The 23996-nt window shown below is 39.9% G+C and overlaps 1 protein-coding gene across 1 annotated transcript; it reads left to right on the top strand.

The window, feature by feature from the left end:
* Positions 1-8186: 8186 nt before the first annotated feature.
* On the top strand, positions 8187-18827 carry LOC131223700 (endoglucanase 9-like). The gene is made up of 6 exons (XM_058219170.1): positions 8187-8760; positions 14592-14899; positions 15327-15785; positions 16885-17020; positions 17098-17270; positions 17787-18827. Exons 1-6 carry the CDS (start codon positions 8376-8378, stop codon positions 18183-18185), a joined length of 1860 nt encoding a protein of 619 aa, XP_058075153.1. The 5' UTR covers positions 8187-8375; the 3' UTR covers positions 18186-18827.
* Positions 18828-23996: the final 5169 nt, after the last annotated feature.

Genomic DNA, 23996 nt, shown 5'->3' with positions numbered 1-23996 from the left:
TTAAGATGTGAAATAAACAGTCCATACCGAGCAGAAAATTACAAAATTAATGATCATATTATCTCAGATATATTCAGTTTATAGTCTATTCAGATGAGATTCAAGAGATGAACGGTGTAGATTATTGAATCTTTGGCTTACTTATAAGAATTGATAACGCACATGCAGTCAACAAAAAACCTCTTGCGGCGTATCATATAATTCCTAGGTTTTTCCAACTGTATGCATCACTTTTAAGCCATGGTCCACTCTCTGCCGCTCCAAACTTTTTTTACCATGCTAAAATACTTCTGTACGGATACTTTTTACCAGATTAAATTGTCCCTGCAATATCTGAAAGCTACTGGATGCCTTACGTGGACTTCATGGCTACGAATTATAACCATAGCAGTAGGCAAACATGAAATTCGATGAACCTAGTATGATATTCACCGATTCTAACTTTTTATTTTCATTTTTATTTATTATTATTAGTTTTTTTTTGTTAGATTGTTAGTATACAAGACATTCATTTTAGACTTCGCTGTTAGGGCCTGTTTGGCCAGACCGATCCCATGGTGTTAGGAGGGATGGGATCGTGATATCCTAGGATATGCATGATGAGCCAAACATACCTGGTGAACTTGTCCATGGATATAAGCAATCCTATGGATCTTAAAACAATACATTGACATCACCATCATTATCTTAAAATTGATCCCATCCTTTGGTTGGACAGATTGGAAGGTAAAATCTCGAGATGTGTCGGGCGTGCCAAACAGACCCAGTCAACTTGTCGCAGGATATAGCAATCCTATGGATCTTAAACCAATCCACGGACACTACTATCATTACCTTAAAATCCATCCCATCTCTCCTAATCCCATAGGATTCGCCTGGTCAAACAGGCCCTTAGCCACCCCTTGAAGTTGATCGAGCATAACATGAAATTCACCGAGCCTAACTTGAAATTGACCAAACCTAACATGCAATTTATCGAGCTTAACTTGAAATTCACTAAGCCGGACATGAAATTGACCGAGCCTAACGTGAAATTGAATGAGCCTATCATGAAATCCACCGAGCCTAACTTGAAATTCACCGAGCTAAACATGAAATTAACTGAGCCTAACATGAAATTGAACGAGCCTACCATGAAATTCACCGAGCCTAACTTGAAATTCACCGAGCCTACCATGAAATTGAGTGAGCCTAACATGAAATTCAACGAGGCAAACATGAAACTACTTACCTTCTCTTTGGCATCTCTTATGTTTATGAGTATTATTAAATTGTTTTGGTTTACATTGGATCCCCTCTTTCAGCACAAACTTGAAAACTTTAAACCTTTGATTCACATCCTCCTATCCATACATCGTGTGAATCGCTGCTTTTAGTTTATTTAAAGTTTTCAACTTTGAGTTAAAAAGAATGTTGATGCAACCTAATCGAAATAAAACTTAATATTTATAGTAAAAAATGAAAATAAAATAGACTTTTGGTCATCGATAGGTTGGTTGGCCAAATTAGCATCTCATACCCCAAAATCATATATGATATATCAAAAAACTTATTCCGGTTTGCAACATATAATTGTTTTAAGGTTGGACATGCAGCTAGTCAGGGTCGACCCCGACTGGACCTGGTCAACCTCATCTTACTGCTTGACCACTTAGCTACATGAAATTCAATGAGCCTCAAAGGAAATTGAGCAAGGCTAACATGAAATTCAAGGCAAACATCAATTTCATGTGAAGCTCAGTGAATTTCATGTGAAGCTCGATCAATTTCAAGTTAGGCTCGGTGAATTTCATGTGAAGCTTGTGAATTTCATCACTTCTCAGTCGATTTCACTCACTTCTCAGTAAGTTCACTCATTTCGTGGTAAAGTTCACTCACTTCGTGGTGAATTTTACTCACTTCGTGGTCAAGTTCACTCACTAATCGGTCAATTTCACTCAGTTCGTGATCAATTTCACTCATTTCAAGGTTAAGTTCACTCACTTCGCGATGAACTCCACTCACTTCGCGGTGAATTTCAATCACTTCGCAATGAATTTCAGTTACTCCGCGGTTAATGGCCTGTTTGATTTTTGAAGTAAATGGTAATTACCTGGTAGATAAGTAATAATTACTTATCAGGAAATTACCCCATTGTTTCCTGCGCCTAAGTTGACGGCATATCTTTTTGGCATTAAAATCGAAGATCGCTGCCAAATGAATATAGGGCCCACTGTGATGTAAGTGATGTATCAACACCGCTCATCCTATACGTCAGCCTCATTTAGACCATGGACCCGAAAATGAGGCAGATCCAAAGCTCCAGTGGACCACACCACAGGAAACAATGGAAATTTAATGTTTGCTCTATAAAAATTTTTGTGGCCCTTAGAAGTTTTAGCTGAAATTGATATTTGTGTTTACCCCTTATCATTGTTTTATGACCTCATGAACAAGTTAGATGACAAATAAACATTAATGTGGGCCCAATAAACAAAATAACTTTTAATGGTGGACGTTTAAGGCCATTGTTTCCTGTGATATGGGCCACTTGAGCATTGCATTTGCCTCAATTTTGGCCTTAGGCCCTAAAATCTTCTGATAAAACAAATGAACGATGTGGATATGTCATACACATCACAGTGGGGTCTACAAATGCAAGTCAGCCTTTTCAGACCAATTTTCGAGGCGAGAATGCATTTGAAAATTCAAACAGGGGAAAAGGTAATAATGACCTTTTTCAAGGGTATTTCCCTATTCCCATGAAATCAAACAGGCCCTAAGTTCACTCACTTCGCAGTGAATTTTACTTCTCGGTCAAGTTTACTCACTTTGCAATGAATTTCACTCACTTTTCGGTCAAGTTTACTCACTTCACAGTCAATTTCACTTACTTTGTGATCAATTTCAATCACTTCACGGTCAATTTCAATCACTTCACGGTCAAATTCAACGAGCCTAACATAAAATTCAATGAACCTAACATGAAATTCAACGAGCCTAATGTGAAATTCAACGAGCCTAACATGAAATTGAGCGAGCCTAACGTGAAATTGAGCAAGCCTAACGTGAAATTGAGCAAGCTTAACGTGAAATTCAATGAGCCAAACATGAAATTCAACGAGCTTAACGTGAAATTCAACGAGCCTAACATGAAATTCAACTAGCCTAACATGAAATTCATTGAGCTGAACATGAAATTCACAATATTAACATCTTCTGTAATGATTAACTACATAGGTTTAAAGTTTTCAAGTTTGAGTTAAGAAGAATGTCGGGGCAGCCTAATCGAACTAAAACTTAATATTTATAGTAAAAATGAAAATAAAATGACGACCCCGACTTGCTGCCTACCTGTCCAACCTTATATTGTAAATCGGAATGATTTTTTTGACATATCATATATGATTTTGGGGTAGGAGAAGCTGATTGAACCAACTAACCTAGCAAATTTGTGATATTCCATCAAATCAATGGCTGAAAGCCCATTTTCTTTTCGTTTTTAGTATAAATGTTAAGTTATAGTTGAATGATGTAATTCACTACTATTTAAGTCTTATAATGACTGGTTGGATATTTATGTTGACTTTATCCATTCATAATGGGTCATATGACCTATCTGGTTTGGATCGAATTGTAAGAGTACTACGTAGGTTGGATGAGACACCATAGCCTAAAAAAGAGGTAAAGTATCACCATCCATTGTCAATTTCATATTAGGCTCTATCAATTTCAAGTTCGGCTCGGTGAATTTCATGTTAGGCTCCGTCAATTTCAAGTTCGGCTCATTCAAAATCATGTTAAGCTTGTTCAGTTTCATGTTAAGCTCATTCAATTTCAAATTAGGCTCGGTGAATTTCATGTTTGCCTTAGTCAATTTCATGTTCGCCGCAGTGAATTTCATTTGAAGCTCGGTCAATTTCATGTTAGGGTTAGTGAATTTTAAGTTAGGCTCTTTCAATTTCATGAAATGCTCGTTCGAATTCATGTTAGGATGGGTTTGAACGATCTCTCTAAATGGATGAACGGTCTGGATACAAAAAAATACATCATAATGGGGCCCAATATGAATTTAGCCAAGCCCAACATAAAATTGACCAAAGCAAATATGAAATTGACCAAGCCTAACATGAAATTTACCGAGCCCAACTTGAAATTGATCGAGCCTAGCATGAATTTCACTGAGCCCAACATGAATTTAGCCGAGCTTAACATGAAATTGACTGACGCAAATATGAAATTGACTGAGCCTAACATGAAATTCACCGAGCCCAACTTGAAATCGACCGAGCCTAACATGACTTTCACCAAGCCGAACTTGAAATTGACCGAGCCTAACATGAAATTGACTAAACCCAACATGAAATTCACCGCACCTAACATGAAATTGACCGAGCCTAACTTGAAATTGACCGAGCCTAACATGAAATTCATCGAGCCCAACATGAAATTGACCGAGCCTAATATGAAATTCACCGAGCTTCCCATAAAATTCACCGAGCTTCATGTTGATTCACCGAGCTTCGCGGTGAATTTCAGTCACTTCGCGGTCAAGTTTACTCACTTTATGGTCAATTTCACTCACTTCGCGGTAAAGTTCATTCACTTCGCGGTCAATTTCACTCACTTCGTGGTAAATTTCACTCACTTCGTGGTCAATTTCAATCATTTCACAGTCAATTTCACTCACTTCGCAGCCAATTTCACTCATTTCACGGTCAAGTTCACGGTATTTCTTACAACATCAGCAAGAGATTTACATGGAATGAATGGTATAGATGCTTATTTTATATTTCTATCGTGTTGCAATAGGTTGTAGAGGAAATTGGTTTTCAGTTAGGACAGTGGGCCCATTAGCCAATGACCCATATCATTGATCTATTGGGCTCTGTGGTGGATGAAACATGCTGGTAAGATCTTCATGATGGGAAGATCATAGCCACCAATCTCTTGCCTTCTCTCAGTTGAATATGGACTAGTGTTGTATTAACTAGCTATTTGCAGGCCAAAGATAAAAACAAAGATTAGGATGGTCCAATAGAGGAGAATTTTGGGCATTTTGGATCCCCAATGGTAGCTCCCATCCAATTAACGTTCTAGATCAACCACCATTGGCCCCACTTGTCCAATTTGAAAATTTGGGTGTTTCTCATCCCACCACCACACCCGGTGACAAGATTCAGAAAGAAGAATATGGGTCTCAATCCAGAACTGAGATGATGAATATAGATTACATTATTCCTTTAGGGCCTGTTTGATTTTCATCGTTTCACCGGGAAAAGGTAAATACCTTGGAAATGGGTGATTATTACCGTTTCACCTGTTTGAATATTCATGGGGATTTCACTTCTTGGAAACTGGTTCAAAAGTAGTAATGGCTATTTTAGGACCCCATCTCGATGTATATGATATATCTGTTCCGTCAATCCACTTTATCACAACATTTTGAGATATTAGAAGAAAAATGAGTTAGATCCAACACTCAACTGGCTCATACCAAAAGAAACAATGGCCCCAAGAAGTTTTTAACGGAAAGTATTTAATTCACATTTTTCTATGGCGTGGTCCACTTGAGCATTGGATATGCCTCATTTTTTGGCTTATATCATAAATTTATCCGACATAATGGATAAACAATGTGGATATATTATATGCATGGTGGTGGGAACTACAAATGTTCTACAATATTTTTCACTTTTACCTCCAAAAAGTAGGCCATCAAATCAGTTACGGGCAACTACGGAGGGAAATAATTATTACCATTTACCGAGTTATCTTTCATTTCTTTGAAAAACAAACACACCCTTAATGTATTCTTATGCAAGTGGGTAGGGAAAGATGTGAGTGGATGAGTAATAACAAAGGAGCATGAGGGTCCCACGCAAACATTGAGATCCATGACTTGATTGCTCAGCCCCATGTAGCGTGGCGGCCTCTGATGAGGGCACGTGACACATCATCAGGCAGCCTAGCACTACCGCCGTGAAAGGAATGGAGGAGAGATTTTTGGAGTCACAACAGTTCTGTGGGTCTTATCATGAGGTATGTGTTATATCCAAACCGTCCATCTATTTAGCGAGCTCGTGTTAAGGCTTGAGACGAAAAATAAGACAGATCTAACGATCAAGTGGACCACACTGTAAAAAGCAATGGGGGATTGAACGTCTACCATTGAAACCATTTTAGGGGTCACAACAATTTTGGATCAATATGAAATTTGTTTTTCCTCTTCATCCAGGTCTTTGTGACCTTGTGAATAGATCGGGTGAAAAATAAATATTATAGTGGGCCCTATAAAATTTTTAAAGGTGAAAATCAATATCCCTGTTGCCTTTTGTGGTGTGGTCCAGTTGATCTTTGGATATGATTTTTATTTTTTTTTTATTTTTGAATAATGCTCTAAAATGATCTCCAAATATGGATGAAAGTTGTAGATATAATAAATACATAACTGTTAACTTAGTTCTCCTTTGAACCGTTCGTACAACTCGGTGGTGGAGGAGCGTCCGCGCTCGTCTTATTACACCAGCCAATCCGCTTCCGAAGGGAATGCGGGGTGCATTTTGGTTTAGTAAAAGTTGGCCCGTACAACAGGTGCTAATTTGGTACAGTAAATTCGGAGGAAACGACAAATGTGGGTGGCTTAAAAGTGTATCGTACAATGGGAAAAAAACTCACACGGATAGTATAGTGGAAAGCTCACCACGATATAGCGTGGTGTGGATTCTCTGTGGGGCCCACCGTGATGTATGTATTTTATCCACGCCGTCCATCCGTTGTTTCTGATCATTTTACGTTAAAATACTAAAATTTAAATATATTCAAAGTTTAAGTAGGCCATACCATAGGAAACAGTAGGAATTGAATACTTACCGTTATAAAAATCCTGGGGGCTAGAGAAGTTTTGCATCAAGCTTATATTTGTTTTTTCCCTCCGTCCGGGTGAGTTTGACCTTATTAATAGGTTGGAAGACAAGAAAATATCATTTTAAGCCCTAGAAAGATTTCAACGGTGGACGTTACCATCTTCACAGTTTCTATGGTGTTGTCCACTTGAGCTTTGGATATATTTAAATTCTCATATCATGCCTTAAGATAAGATGAAAAAAATGGATGGACGGCGTGGATAAAACAAATACGTCTCTGTGGAACCCACAGAGAATCGACACCACGCTATAGTAGTGCGGCGATCTCCTCACCACACAATAGTCGTCTTTTAAAAATAAGCTTTTGAACGTTGCTCTTGAGTCTTGAGAGAAAAGAAAAGAAAAAGGATCGTTGCTCCTTTTCTTCCACGTTATACCCTTGACCGCGTGAATATCTGTGGAAATCCCAGCTGTCTCGATCATGGCAAATATGTAAATATAACAGAAGAAGAGGGCTAAGAATAAAAATAGAAAAAGTGACTGATCATGGAAAACAGCAGTCGTCTACGTGACCACTGTCTGCGACTAAACGTGTTAGCTGTCTGTGTGTCGCGGCTGACAATTACCAAAATTTGTCTCTTCATGTGGCCCACATGGAGAGATATCCAGTGATTTAAACCGACCATTTCCTTTTAAAATAACTAATCATTAAAAATAGCTATTTTTTATTTTTGAATTAAATAGGAACCATTTAATGTTCCTATCCAACGTCATATATTTCAGTAATTATAGTTGTAATTTCATTCAGGGTTGTTTCCTAAATTTTGATACTAAAATTCATTATTCAGAACATGGACAGTTTGGATCATAAGATTATCTCATGGTATGGGCCAAAATGATTCGATGCATGTTAAAATTCTCAATCGCGACATGGGCAAAACGGACTAAAAGCAGGAGTGAGTTATTTGATACTCTGGAAGAGTATGAAGGTTGATACGCATGCACCACCACTACAAAACATGTGTAAAATTCTACTCAATACAAAAAACTTTGGACTCTCTCTGGATAGATCATCATCCAGAATTCACATTTTGTCAAACAATTTTTAACCTCTTATCAAAAGGCATTTGCTTCTGGAATTCAGACCGTTGATCTGTTTCATTTGACAGTCCTATAAGAGCCAACTAATGAGCCAAGTAACTCATCCAGACTAGATTAACTATTTAATTTACTTGAATGCCACGTCAGCACTTCCTTTGCGCCTGAGTTTCAAGTATCATATTCTGCCAGAGTACCGAAGTTCTGCCAAAACAAAGAGGGAGAGAGATGCTTTCCTTACTTTCACAGACTCTGCTCATCTGAAGCTGAGAGAGTGAGAGAGAGAGAGAGATTTCAGAAGCAGCATTTTCAGCTGATCTTAGTCCGGAGAGAGAGAGAGAGAGAGAGAGAGAGAGAGAGATTTGGGAAGGAGCATTTTTCAACTGATCTGAGTCCAAAACACTCTGTTTTATCTTTCTCTGTGGAATCGAGATGAGTATGTACGGACGAGATCCGTGGGGTGGGCCGCTGGAGATCAACGCGGCGGATTCAGCGACGGACGATGAACGGAGTAGGAACCTCCAAGACCTGGACAGGGCGGCCCTGTCCCGGCAGCTGGACGAGACCCAGCAGAGCTGGCTGCTGGGTCCCACTGATCAGATGAAGAAGAAGAAGAAGTATGTTGATCTCGGTTTCATCATCGTCAGCCGCAAGATCTTCATCTGGACCGTTGGTGCCCTCCTTGTTTCCGGCCTACTGGCGGGCCTCATCACCCTCATCGTCAAGACCGTGCCCCGCCACCACCACCCGCATCCCGCCCCCGATAATTACACCATTGCCCTTCACAAGGCTCTCATGTTCTTCAATGCCCAGCGATGTAATGCCCCTTTTACCCTTTTCTACATTTTGGTTGTTTTAATTTTTTTTCAATCCATTTTCTTTAGTTTGCTATCTTCCCAATTTCGTCTTGATTATGTATACCAAGATGAATTAGCTACCAACCTGTCTTCTGCACAGAATATCTGATCCGTGACAATGATGGGCCGCATCGTGATGATCACATGGTGAAAGAAATTGCCATGCTAGCATACATCCTCCTTTCAATTCATTTTGTTGAATATGCTATATTTGGAATTGCATGTTGGTAATGTTACTAAGATAAAATAGTTGGGGGAAAGAACAAAATGAGAATTGATCACATACAGCGCGTGCCATTTTTTTTTACTGCAAGTGTCGGATTTGTATAATTTCCTATCTGTGAAAATGGTGGGCCACACCATTGATGACCACATGGTGAAAAAATTGAGTTGCTCTAGCATACATCTTCCTTTCAATTCATTTTCTTGAATCTGCTATATTTTGAATTGGGTGTTGGTAATGTTACAAAAATGAAATAGCTGGGGGATACAATAAAATGAGAATTGATCACATACAGCACATGCCATTATTATTATTATTATTATTATTATTATTTTTACTGCAATGTGTCGAATTTGTATAATTTCCAATCCGTGAAAATGGTGGGCCACATCATGATGATCACATGGTGACAAAAATAAGCCATGCTAGGATACCTCCTCCTTTCAATTCATTTCTTGAATATGCTATCTACTGAATCGATTGTTGATGATGTTATAATGAAAAATTAGTTGGGAGAGAGAGAGAGAGAGAGAGAGAGAGAGAGAGAGAGAGAGAGAGAGAGAGATGGTGGCCGCGCTAGTGTACCTTCTCATTTCAATTCATTTTATTGAATCTGCTATCGTCTGATTGATTGTCTATGATGTCATAAAGACAAATTAGTTGGGCTAGAAAGGGTCCAATTTGATCTGCATCTGGATCTACCAAGCGGCTGATTAAGGGAAACTGCCTCCACCAAAAATGAGAATTGATCACATGCATCGCCTGTGAAAACAAAGAGAAGACAATCCTCCTTTGGTTTTCTTATATTTGAGACAACCCTAAAGGGTTGAATATATAGAGATCTACAATCATCTATAAAAGGTAAATGATAAAAACAGACTTATCTATCTATACATGGAAATTAGCTATACAAGGCATGTAGCCTGTCTAACATGGAAATTAGTTATACAAAGTATTCTTGTCTAACATCCTCCCTCAAACTGATGCTGGTCATCGACAAGTAATAGTTTGCCAACTAGAAATGAGTGACGTGCATAAGTGAGAGACTTCGTGAGAATGTCTGCAATCTGATCATGGGATGCGACATGTGGAAGAGAAATGAGCCCAGACTGAAACTTCTTTTGGATGAAGTGACGGTTAACCTCAATATGCTTTGTCCGTTCATGAAAAACAGGGTTAGAGGCAATCTGAATGGCACTGAGATTATTTACATGGAGTAGAGTAGGATTCTGTAGATGAACGCCCAAGTCGGAAAGAAGTCCATATAACTAGATAAGCTCACTACAAGCAGCTGACATTACTCGATACTCTGCTTTCGTGCTTGATTTGAAAACAGTGGCCTGCTTCTTACACTTCTAAGAGATGAGAGAAGAGCCGAGAAAAATGTAATAGCCAGTTGTAGATTTTCGTGTGAGAGCGCAACCAGCCTAGTCAGCATCCGAATAAGCATAAAGATCCAGAGTTGCCGTGGAGGAGAAGAACAGTGATCGATCCAGAGTTCCACGTAGGTACCGTAGGATGCGCAACACCGCAGTCATATGAAGAGTCCGAGGAACAGATACAAATTGGCTGACTACTTGGACAGCATAGGCAATTTCAGGGCGAGTCATTCTTAAGTAAACCAGACTCCCAACCAAAAGGCGGTATAATGTGGGCTGCGCAAGGAGATCACAATCGTCACGGCCATATTGAACGTTAAGATCTAAGAGAGTCTAAACTGTCTTTTGATCCATCAATGAGGCTAAGGCAAGAAGATCGTTGGTATATTTACGCTGGCTGACCAGGATTCCATGTTTAGAATGTGAAAATTCAAGCTCAAGAAAGTATGTTAGATGGCCAAGGTCCTTCATATTAAAGGATGATTTCAGAACCTCCTTTAATTCCGAGATGCCAGTAGCATCGCTACTAGTCAGGAGTAGGTCGTCACCATATACGAGAACAATGACAATTCCGTGATCAGTGGTGCGCAAAAATAAGGATGGGTCATGACCACTTTGAGTAAAGCCAGCACCTGTGAAAGCGTTGGAACTATGCCCGAGGTGCCTGTTTGAGGCCGTACAGAGCTTTCTTTAGGCGACATACCTTATCGGTAGGGATTAAAGAGTCAGGAGGATGTTTCAAATATACTGTTTCTTAAAGGTCTTCATGAAGAAACGCATTTTTCACATCCATCTGAGCGAGTGGCCAAGAACGAACGGATAATATTGCCAGAAGAGTGCGAACAGTTTTCATCTTGGCCACATGAGCGAATGTCTCATCATAATCAATTTTGTGTTCCTGTTTGTATCCCTAAACGATAAGCCGAGCCTTGTATCGATTCAATGATCCGTCAAACTTGAGCTTTACAGAATAAATCCATTTACTACCAATTAATTGTTGGTTAGTGGGTTGATTAACAATGCCCCACGTATGTTTATCATCCAATGCTTCAAGTTCTTCTGCCATAGCCTTCTTCCAACAATCATGAGTGGCTGCCCGAGGGTATGAAGTAGGAATAGATACAGTATCCAGAGTAGCATTCATGGTAGACATAAAGCATATCTAGCGATCAGGTTGTCGATGTACACGAGCGGAACGACATATCAAGGTGGGTTCTGGATTGGCTATAAGTACAGTAGGGAGAGGAATAGGTAGTGGATCTGTACGTGGTTGTCGTGAGTAAACTTGCAACAGACGAGAGAGTGTACTGGAGGCAAAAGGAATGTCAGGAAAAGCGGTAAGACCAGGAGAGTTTGGTGCATGCGGAGGAGGAATGGATAAATGAAAGGCAATATGCTCAAGAAAAACAACATGTCGTGATACCCGAACACGACGAGAGACTGGATCATAGCATTGAAAACCCTTATGAGTTTCTCTAAATCCCAAGTACATACATTTGACTGATTTTGGGGAGAGTTTGTTAAGTTCTTGTGATGTCAGGTGAACATAACATACACAACCAAAAACACGAAATCTGAAATATGTAGGGAGTAAACCGGTGAGAACAAAGTAGGGAGATTTACTGTTCAGAACTTTGGTTGACATCCGGTTAATCAAGTAGACTGAATGCATCATAGCTTCCGCCCATAAAGAACGAGGAGCACTCATAGCTGTTAGCAGGGTGTTGGCAGTTTCAACAATATGACGATTTTTTCGTTTAGCCACCCCGTTCTGTTGTGGAGTATCAGTTGGAGTATTAGAATAAGTGGTCTGATGAATAATCCCATGACCCTGGAGATATGTATGAAAATTTGTAGAGAGATACTCTCCCCTAGAGTTAGAGCGGAGAGTTTGAATTTTTACCCGAAATTAAGTGTCCATCGTAGAGTGAAATATCTTGGATTTTTCAAAAACCTGTGACATAGAGTGCAGAAAGTAAATCTAGGTGTAATGTGTGAAATCATCAATGAATATAACATAGTATCGTAGTCCAGAGAATGACATAATTGGTGAAGGACCCCAGACATCCGTATGCACTAGCTCAAACATAGATGATGATTTTGTAGTACTTAGAGGAAAGGGAATACACTTACTTTTTGAAAGACAACAGGAAGAACAAGAATAATCCAAATTACTTTTATTGAGAGAAATATTCCCTAACATGCCAGAAGAAAATAACTGAATCAACCGATTTGAATGTAGATGACCCAGGTGAAAGTTCCAGAGTTTTCACATTTTATTTGCCAAACAAATATCTAAGGAAGATGGAGAAAAGAAACAACGAGCTGGAGTGACAGATGAGTCAAAGTCCAACACATACAGACGACCATGCCGCCTACCCCTCCCAAGTACCTTCCCCATTGCTAGATCCTGTACAAAACAACAGGTTGGAAGAAATATGACTAAGCAGTTATTGGATATAAATTGACCAACAAAAATTAAATTTGAGAAGAGTTTAGGGACATGGCACAGCAGGGGCCCAGGGGGCCAGAACAGGGTTTCTGACGCAAGAGGGGCCAGATCTGTTAGGAGGTGGTGCCGGTGACAAAGGAGGTGCCAGATCAGGATGTGCAGCTGAAGATGGTGGAGCAGAGTTGGATTGCTGGAGATCGTTATGGCTCTGATACCATGAAAACAAAGAGAAGACAATCTTCCTTTGGTTTTCTTGTATTTGAAACAACCCTAAAGGGTTGAATATATAGAGATCTACAATCATCTATACAAGGTAAATGATAAAAACAGAATCATCTATCTATACATGGAAGTTAGCTATACAAGGCATGTGACCTGTATAACATAGAAATTAGCTATACAAGGCATGTTTCCTGTCTAACAGCCTGACCCCTTTTTTCTGCTAACATGTTGCCGTTGTAAAATATCCGATTTGTGAAAATGGTGGGTCACACCATGATGATCACATGGTTAAAAAATCAGTCGTGCTAGCATAATTCCCGTACCAAGAGCCACGTGAGTGGAACTTTCATGAGATCCACCGTCCATCAGGTATGCTGCATCACATTCACCTCGGAACCCAAAAATCATGACCATCCAGAACTCATGATATACCACACCCAAGGAGAGAGGGAATGGGACACCCCACCACCAGTTTTGTTTATATGCCATCCAATCCATTCATCTGATGTGCCTTGTTAGGACGAACAATTTCCAAAAAATCTCAGTTTTCCAAAAGTCAGGTGAGCCATACTGTGAATTTAGAGGTTTTTAGGTATAATTTTATGGCGTGGTCCACCTGTGTGTTGAGTCAGCCTGATTTTTGGGATCAAGGCTAAAATGGGGTGATGCACCTGATAGAAGGGGTGGATTTCATTCATGTTAAGTCGTTTTCCCACTTACACAAGGTATGCAAGTGCTTTCTTGAAAAAATCAGGTCGATATGCAGATGCCAAAATTGGTGGACAGCTGTTGGCATGATTCAGCATACTATTGCAACCCACACAATGCATGGATTGGCCTGACTTTTGTATCAGGTGACAACGTGGTGTGGCCCACCTTTTGTGTGAGTCAGATAGTTTACTTATTTGATATGTTGGTGCAAAAAATGGCTGAGAATATGGCAATGTAATTGGCATTATCACAATATGGCAATGTAACCAGCAATCCAGTTTGCACTAATCTGGGATTTCACTGAGATTCCACATTGTTTATTGTTCATGCACTTTTGTGGAGAATTTCCTGATGGAAACTGCGAACTAAGTCTGTCCTGTATTAAACACTAAAGAGTAGTCGGTTGTACGAATCCCCTGTTTATTTTACATGTTTAGAATAGGTAATATGTGGGGAAAAAAAAACGAAAGAAGAAAAAAGAAAAAAAAAAAAAAGAAAGAAAGAAAGGAGTTTCATTACACTGCTGATAGAGTATGGGCTGTTGTTTCATGTTTTACCAAAAAAGATAAACGGGCAGTGTCTGGGTTTTGGAGAAGAAAATACTAGATAGTTTGCTGTGTGCTTTCTTTGTTGTGATTTTTCTGTAGTAAGATTGCTGTCTTTGCAAATTTTGAAGGACCTAGGGGCCATTAGCGAGATTTCTACATCTTCTGTTATTGACTAGAAATTCTATATAAGATGGCTTTCTTATGTTTTTCATTCACCTTATTGTATTTCCCATTTTGTTTCCTTCAAAACTCACAGCTGGGCCACTCCCGAAACATAACAATGTTACCTGGAGGGGGAAGTCCTGTATGAAAGATGGACTATCCGATCACTCTGTTAATAAGAATCTGGTGGGGGGATTTTATGATGCTGGAGATGCGATCAAGTTCAACTTTCCTCAATCCTTTGCCATGACCATGTTGAGTTGGAGCGTGATTGAGTACAGTGCTAAATATGAAGCTGCTGGGGAGCTGAACCATGTCAAGGAAATCATCAAATGGGGGACAGATTACCTTCTCAAGACCTTCAATTCCTCTGCTGACTCCATCGACAAGATTGCTGCACAGGTAATTTCAAAGATTTTTTTCTTATGTTTTTCCCTTTTCCCTTGTAGTGCCTGTTTGGAAGGTGTTTTTGAGGCCTAAAGGCTGTTTTGATCCAAATGATAGTTAATGTTGTGAGTTTCCCCCATCTCATCTCCCACTCAACAAAATAGGTGCCTGAATGCCAACTCGGCAAAAACCATCCTATTGGTTTGCTGAGTTGACCAGAAAACAGGCTGAGTCGACTGAAAAAGAAGGCTTGAAACCCCCTTTTCCAGAAATCCCCTTTGGAGGATATGTGTCCAAAACAGGCTCTTTCTAAGAATCCTTAACTCAGTTACTTGTTGGAGGAGGAGCCAAATTATTTCTATTGTATTCAGCATGTTTGTGATGCCTTGATTGCTAAGTACACATTTAGGAATTGGGACTGATTTAGTTTCCGTTCTTGCAGGTTGGTGTTGGTGACACTTCGGGGGGAGTTAACCCTAATGATCATTACTGTTGGATGAGGCCGGAGGACATCGACTACGCACGCCCTGTATATGAGTGCCATGGCTGCTCAGATCTTGCTGCTGAAATGGCAGCTGCTTTAGCTGCTGCATCCATTGTTTTCAAGGACAGCAAGACCTACTCACAGAAGCTTGTCCATGGTGCCACAACACTCTTCAAGTTTTCTAGGGAACAACGAGGCAGATACAGTCCAAGAGGCTCTGATCCGTCCCTTTTCTACAATTCCACTAGTTACTGGGATGAGTATGTGTGGGGTGCAGCATGGTTATATTATGCTACTGGGAATTCTTCCTACCTCCAGCTGGCTACTCACCCTACTATGGCCAAACATGCTGGTGCCTTTTGGGGTGGCCCAGATTATGGGGTGCTCAGCTGGGACAACAAGCTTGCTGGAGCTCAAGTAAGCGACAGTGCATGCATATAAACTCCTCCTTAGTAGTAGTTGTTATATATATATATATATTTTAACCTTATTGATATGCAAACAAGGGCAAAGGCATCACTAAAATCTAGAACCTAGAAACTCAACTGGAAGGAGCCAAGTTCAAAGCAACCCAAAACTCTGGAACAATACTCAATTTCAAGTTTTGACTTAGCTAGAAGCTTGAAGGACTGTTTGTATTTGTGAAGAAAAATATCGGAGCTTCCATTTCCAAAAAATTGTTGGACAGGAGTTGTTTCCCCTCTTGATTGTTTGTCAAGAAAATTTTCCAGGAAAAAATTCTTCCATTTTTAAAGCTGTTGTTTGCAAAACAGGATTTTCCATGAAAATTTTGCTTGAAGATTGAATGGGTAGGGGAACTAGAAGATGAGGTGTGGCACATGGGGCGCGTGTGTCACATGTGTGGCACTTGGAGATGAATCATGGCACATTGGCACACGGAGGGTGCATGAAGATGGACAATGACTCATTTTGCCCATGTGGCACAGTGGTACATGTGGGCTGCTTGAAGACGGATGGTGGCATGTATGGGGTTCTTGAAGATTATGGTGGCACATGTGGCAAATTCTGCCATGGTTTTATACCAAGTGGTATCAGTTTCGAATGGCACATGTGGCACAGTGACACATGCATGTGGGCTGCTTGAAGATGGATAGTGGCATGCATGGGGTTCTTGAAGATGAGGGTGGCAAATGTGCATAATGTAGCAAATGCTGCCATGGTTTCGTACCGAGTAGTATTGGTTTCAAACGGCACATGTGGCTGCTTGAAGATGGATGGTGGTATGTGTGGGGCTCTTGAAGATGAGGGTGTGCAAACTGTGGAGTAATATTGGTTGCTAGAGGACAGGAGCTTGGGAGATCTATGTTTGAATGAAGTTTGTCTGACCATTCCTGTTCGTTGAATTTTGTGTGCATGTGTGTGTGTGTGTGTGTGTGGCATAAGTTGATTGATTCTACTCTGCAATGATAACCTCAAAAATGGCACAAGTTGGTGAATTTAAAGGCTTTTGTTCATGCTTATGACATGCTTACTGTCCTTGTTCTTTTGCTATCAGGTCCTTCTGAGTAGGTTGAGACTGTACTTGAGTCCTGGATACCCTTATGAAGAAATTTTGAGGACTTTTCACAATCAGACCAACATCATCATGTGCTCATTCTTACCGGACTTCACCAGCTTCAACCGAACAAGAGGTTTGCCAGCAATTGTTTCTCAATTTCTCATCTTTTTTGTAAAATTCGAAATCTCACTAACCAGATCAACCATGCAGGAGGTTTGATACAACTGAACCATGGAAGGCCTCAGCCACTCCAGTATGTAGTCAATGCGGCTTTCCTTGCTTCTGTTTACAGTGATTACCTTGAATCTGCTGATACACCAGGATGGTATTGCGGACCGAATTTCTTCCCCACAGAGTACCTTCGTAATTTCGCAAGGACCCAGGTATGCTTTCTTGTGTAGATGAGCGTTAGGGACTGATGGTTGCTGAAATGAAATATGCTGAGACTATTTTTCTTTCTCAAATTTGCATGGAGTGTAGTTCTAAAACTTGTTGACTCAGCTTGAGACTTGGCTGAGTCAATTCAACTCAGCAAGATTTTGAGCTGAGTCGCTGGAAAAGTAAGTACTGGGCATGACTTGGCCTGGACTTGCAGAGACTCGTTGAGTCGACTCGATGACTCGGTTGATGCAATGCAACTTGCCATGACTTGAACCAAGTCACTCAGTTATGAAGGGCAAGATTCTATTATTAAAAATAATTTTTTTTTTTTTTTAAAAAAAAGGGATATGTCAAACACCCCAGTGGAGTCCCATATCTTTTATGTTGATTCAAATATCTTCTATTTCTTCTATTGGTTTTGCAAAAGTTAAAATAATCTTACAGCTTGATTGAATCCAGTACTCTGCTGTCTTTCACATGTTTTTCGGGACACTGATTGGTAGTTCTGATTTTGACAGCTTGATTACATTCTCGGTAAAAATCCTAGGAAGATGAGCTATGTTGTGGGTTTTGGTAATCACTTCCCGAAACATGTCCATCATCGTGGCGCGTCGATTCCAAAGAACAGGATTCGGTATGCATGTAAAGGAGGATGGAAGTGGAGAGACAGCAAGAAGCCAAATCCCAACACCATCATTGGAGCCATGGTTGCTGGTCCCGACAGGCACGATGGGTTCCGAGATGTCCGTACCAACTACAACTATACAGAGCCAACACTTGCAGGCAATGCCGGTCTAGTAGCTGCATTGGTGTCTTTGTCAGGTGACAAGACTGGTATCGACAAGAACACCATATTCTCTGCAATCCCACCAATGTTTCCAACTCCTCCACCACCACCGGCACCTTGGAAACCTTGAGAGATGAGATTGTCTGATTGTCATACCCCGTTGGGATTGTGATATGTAAATGGATGGTTAAGAGGGAAAGAGGACCTTGTGGCCACCAAACTTGTGAAAGACAAGAGAGCTGTTGTTCTTCAGAGTCTGTAAGAGTATAATTCCTTTAGATTTGATTTTTACCCCCTCTTTTCTCATCTCCTACAAGGTGCACTCAACATGTATTAAAAGGAGCAGGTATTCTTTTTAGAGGAATTATACCATGCATGGCGCATCTTTGCGTAGGCTGTGGATGGACCAAGGCTCCAAATTTCAATGATCTCATGTGAGGACATTTTTTTTGAAAGGTGACCTGTTGTTGTATTTCTCTTTTCAACCCTCTTTATCTGTGGGCCCCAAATTGAAGATATTTTCAGTGCAGACTCCATCTACAGTCCTATGCAATAGAAATAGTTGAGAACACTGAATAATGGCCCCACTTGAAACTAGTTGCAAGGTGTGCCACATATTGTATAATTCCTCGTCATTAATGTTGAGTTTCACAGTGAGATGTCAACTATCTGAATAACCAAGTCGATGTAGCCCTTCAACAACTTTGAAATCTATTACTGTTATCTATGTATGTGAATTTGTTCTTATATAATGCGATTTTGTTGTCTGTTATCTTTGAGTAGATTAAGAAGATGGACCATGTTTAGTGGTACGCGTTGTTTATACAATTGCTGCTGTATATTGCTTGTATACATAAAAGTATCATCCTTGAATGATACAGCTGTATCATACTTGTATGCACTGTTTATACAATCACTTCTGATGAAGGTTTAAAGTATCGTCCATCATCCATGAACGATACGGGCTGTATCGGCATGAAACAGCCTGATATGGGGTGATATAGGACCATATCAGTAGCGACGGCTACCATACCTTATACACCAATTTAAACCTTGCTGATGATACAAGGATCACACAAAACAAAGTATATCCCCCCTCTTTTCCCATCTCCCACAAGGTATAAACTCTTTTCCCTCTTTTTTTTTTTTCTCTAGGGTACCTCTTGGTTACCATGCCTTTACTAGGGATATCTCCAAGTATTTATAAAAGCATGGATTGAGCAATGGGGCCCATTTCATGAGTTTGGATGCGATGAGGCTTATCCCTATCTCATCTATCCTCTCCAGCATCTCTCCCTCATACATATTCGAAATTCAAATTTATGTTTTCAATTTGAAGCTAAGTTCAGAAGGAGAAAAATAGCGAAAAAGACATGTAGGAACCTCCTCTAGTGGTTGCCCACAAATGGGCCCCACCGGCCCATATCCAAAGGTTAATGCACTGCTCCAATGTTTAGAAAGTCCCTTTGGATTCTCCCCAGTTGCTTCTCCACTCTATAAGGACGTGTTTGTTCTACAACTTTCACAGTATTGTAAAGCAAATTCGTAATCATTACTTACACCACCAGCAGTTGACTGAAATTAAAGTAATATTATTACTCAAAACTTCTGTTTGTTTACTCATGTAATTACCAGTGAAAACCTTTGATGTGACACTTCCCATGTTTGATCATATCTGTAAAACGAAAATGTATTCCACCAAAAGAACGTAACATTTATGCCCTCAGAGGCAGATGCAGCACACTACCATCATCAGTGGTGTGTTGATGTGGCAAAGTAGTTCTGTGGCCCCATGATTATGTATATTATATCCACACCATCAATATGTAGAGGATGGATTGCGTGCGTGTGTAAAGAAGTAATCATATGTGTGGATTACAATACATCCGAACTTTCACATCGTGATTAAAAACAAATCCATGTTTGATCATGCATTTTTCTCCCTCGAGCCAAACAGCAGATGGTAAGTAATTATTATGTATGTCAGGTAAATGTCATGGTAAGTGGTTAAACAAGTCATGAGTGAGTGCTCATGTGGTGTGTGGAAAAAAAAAAGTGTATAAACAAATACGTCCTAAGCAACCAAAAGGTGGCATGAAAAAAGTTAAAAGGGCCCCTTTGATTTGATGGAAAAGAAAAGAAAATGTAAGTCATCCGATGATGAATTTCATGAGCACTCGTGAGCATTGTTGAAATATGAATACCCATCGATCCAGGTTGTTGAAATATGAATTCCCATCGATCCAGGTTTAGCGGTTTTGTTTAAATAGCATGTGAAAATCTTATACATGTGAGACAATGATCAATGATCATGTCGTATTTTGTGCATAAGAAGTGTATGATGCTTGATAGATAGGCACTTAGGAATGGTACGTGTCATATATTTACCCAAATTAAATGGATTAAATTGTGGAACTCACTGCCATAAAGTTATGGTCAAAAAAAAAAAAAAGAAAACCTAACCTGTTATTTTTTATTTTTTTAAAATTAGACCATTCAATATTTTTCATTTCTAAATGTCCAGCAATATAACATTTCGATGACCAAATATGAGTGATTTTTGGTTCATGATACATCTAAACTGGTGCCTGTAATTTGGATGGTTTAGTTTGAATTATTTGTACGCCATGCAAGCAATTTCTGAATAATTTCTAACTGCCTGCATGTTGTCCATCACACTGCCAGACTATATTAGTTTTTTTTTAAAAAAAAATAAAAAATCTTCCTTTGCTAACCAAATATAATGAAATGTCATGTGATTGGAAAGGTGCCTCGTTTTCTTTTCTTTTCCTTCTTTCAAACAGGCACTAAAGTTTAGATATGGCAGAAGTCAGTGGGACCTAAAACAGATATTGACTCTTCCATTAAGAGATATTTCTTTTGTATGCCACCTTTTTGTATGTTTAACAACAAGAATATCTACATAACACTCATCAGCCAATGAAAAGGTGGCATGAAACAAAAAAAAAAAAACCCAACAACTCCGCTTAGGGCTTGTTTAGTAGATGCCTAAAGAGAAGTCATCTCATTCTTGTTGATTGTAACTACTTATTAGAGATTATATCTCTTCTTGGTAAGGAATAAAAATATTTTTGATAATCAATGTTGACGCTGAAATCTGGTCGTTACTCGTGTGCCTGCAAAACTAAGTGACGATGGGGGCCCTGGTCGTAGCAGGGGATCCTCTGATGCTTAAGTCAGAATAAGCACACTGGGTCTAGCCGAACTAGGATAATGGTGCATACCTGTTTCCGTGGGTTGGGTCCTAATTTATAACCCTCTAGTTCCTCTTACGTATGTGGTCATGCATCTATAAGGCAAGTCCTAATTTATAACCCTCTAGTTCCTCTTAGGTATGTGGTAATGCATCTATAAGGCAAACGCATATCATAGCAGGGATCTTCTCCTGAATATGTTGTGATTATCTTGGCAGGAGCCTCGGTGAAAATTTTGGAGAAGTGATCATCTCCGTATACAAATAGGCTCCTAGTGGTCAGTATCTGAGGAGGTCGGGGTTGATAGCGGAGGTTGACCTCCAAGTCACTGGCAAGATCAGGAGTCTCGGTGGTCGTCTCTTGAGGTCGGCTTCTATGATTGTTCTTTGGTTGAGACTGAGATGTCAACCAGGTGATCAAAGTCATTACTCGTGGTCGATGCCCGAGTTGGTCGCAAGGGTTGTGCTCGGTATCTGTGGTTGAGCTCATTCATGGCCTCTCACCCGAGCTATTGGCCTTGCATTGCTTCCATCTAATTGTTTGGTCAGTCCACTTTTACCCATAACAATTACAACCATCATAACTTAATGATTTTAGCTTAAATAAATTACCAAACAGGCCCTTGAAAGGTTGGGCAAAGCAGCTGCTTTGATTAAGGTGATGCCACTTACAAAAGATATCAAACTCTTTCGGTCGAGAGAGATCCCTTTCTGTTTGTTTATAACAGGATTGCAAAGACTGTTGGAATGTTTTACCCACACAAAGAGGAAGGCTAAGGGAAGTGGATAGAAGAAAACCCCTCCACCTTGCCATCCTCCACTTCCTCCCCCATCACCTCAAAAAACTCGAGTCAACTCAGTATTCGGCTGGGTCGGGCTGAAGACTCAGGCCTTGAACTTGAAGACTGGACTGAATGTTCGGTCGGGTCAGGTTGACTCAAAGGCTTAGATGAGTCTTTAAATTGAAAAATGAAATATTAAATAGCCCTGTTGGTGTGCTGCTTAGAGGTGCAGGTACAATCCCTCAGTCCTTTGAAAAAAAAAAAAAATTCACTTTTCAAGCCAGTGACTCGGTTCAAATCATGGCAAGTCATATTGAATTGACTTGACAAGTCACGCTAAGTTGAGACTGAGCGACTTGGCTCGAAATCTCCTCAAGTCGAATTGACTCGAGTTTTGAGGTGAGTTGCCATGTTTTAGAACTATGGTCCATGGAGGCACATTTTAGAGGCCATACAAAGGACCATCCCATACAACTTTGTTGAATCTAACACCTTTAAGATATAGGGGGTTTCGGGACCCTTTTAGTTTGGGTTAAAGTAGTCCATGTCGTCACTATCCTAAATCCATTGGCCTTAAATCTACTACAAAAGAAGTTATCAATGCACCTAGCTATGATTAGTTGACAACAGCAACCTCAGAAGGGGGCATTTGGATCGTAAGTTGTTAAGATAAGCTACTTATTTCACAAATAGCTTATCTTAGTTTCTACTTAATAAGAAGGTAAGTATGTTTGGCAAACAACATACTTATCAGCTTCTCCTCTCTTTCGTCTCTCCTAATGCCTCTCTTCAGCAGCTTATGAAAAGTAGAAAAGTTTTTTTTTTTTTTTAAAAAAAACCAAAGTGATTATGAACTTTAAAGTAAAAAAGTTAATAACTAATCATAAAACCAATCTTACTTATCTAAAATAAGTCACTTATCTACTGTTGTAAGTAGAAAAGGTAACTTATTTGGTGGTATTCAAATGGGCCCTAAGAAACTACTTCCTCTGCAAAGTTTTATTTATTTATCTTTCTTTATATAAAGTGGGGTAGCAAATGGGCAAGCATGAAGAATGTGCATATCAACCAATGGTAGGGACCGCAATCCATTCCCAGCCCAGCTCACAAGGTACCCTGCTATCCAATATGTAGCCCACTAGTGTTAAATTAGTTAGGCTAGTCCATGTCAAGACCATGTCCAGCCCAATTAGTAGAAGGGTCCAAACCCAGTCTCAAGTTCCAACCATTGAGCCTCGAGGCTGTCCCCGTCCAAATCCAGCCAAAAGTATAGGTTGAACTCGGGCTTGGTACACCAAGCTCATTTTCTGCCCTAATGTTGTTGGATTTATTGAAATGCAGTGGAAAATAAAAGTTTTAGATTTTATAACCTTACTCAGTCCCTGTTTAAATATCTCAGGTTTCTACAAAAGAAAAAACTCAAATCCTTAACGTCTCTTCCCGATCGGACGCCCATTTCCTGCTAAAGCCTTTAGCACGAAGTTCCGTGGGGCCCACTGATGTTTGTGAGAAATCCAACCCGTCCATCAGTTTTTCGAGCTCATTTTAGGGCATGCAACCAAAAATAAGGTGGACCCAAAACTCAAATGTTCTACACGAGAGGAAACGGGGTGGATTTAGTGACCACCGTTGAAATATTTATATGGCCACAAAAGTTTCGTATCGGTCTAAGTTTCTGGTGTTTTCACTTATCCTAGTGAAAATGACCTTATAAAGGGTTTGGATGGCATATAAACATAAAGGTGGAGCCTAGGAAGGTTTCAACAGTAGAAATTCCTTTCCCCACTGTTTCATCTTGTATGGCCAGTTGATACTCCTCATTTTTTTTATTATTTTTATTTTTTATAGAATGTCCTAAAATGAGCATCAAAATGGATGGACGAGTTGTATTTCTCATAAACATCACGGTGGACCCCACCTTGCATCCCAGCGCAGGAAATCCGTG

The sequence above is a fragment of the Magnolia sinica genome, chromosome 13 (assembly GCF_029962835.1).
Source record: "Magnolia sinica isolate HGM2019 chromosome 13, MsV1, whole genome shotgun sequence".
NCBI lineage: Eukaryota > Viridiplantae > Streptophyta > Magnoliopsida > Magnoliales > Magnoliaceae > Magnolia > Magnolia sinica.
This window is presented reverse-complemented; position numbering and strand designations above follow the sequence as displayed.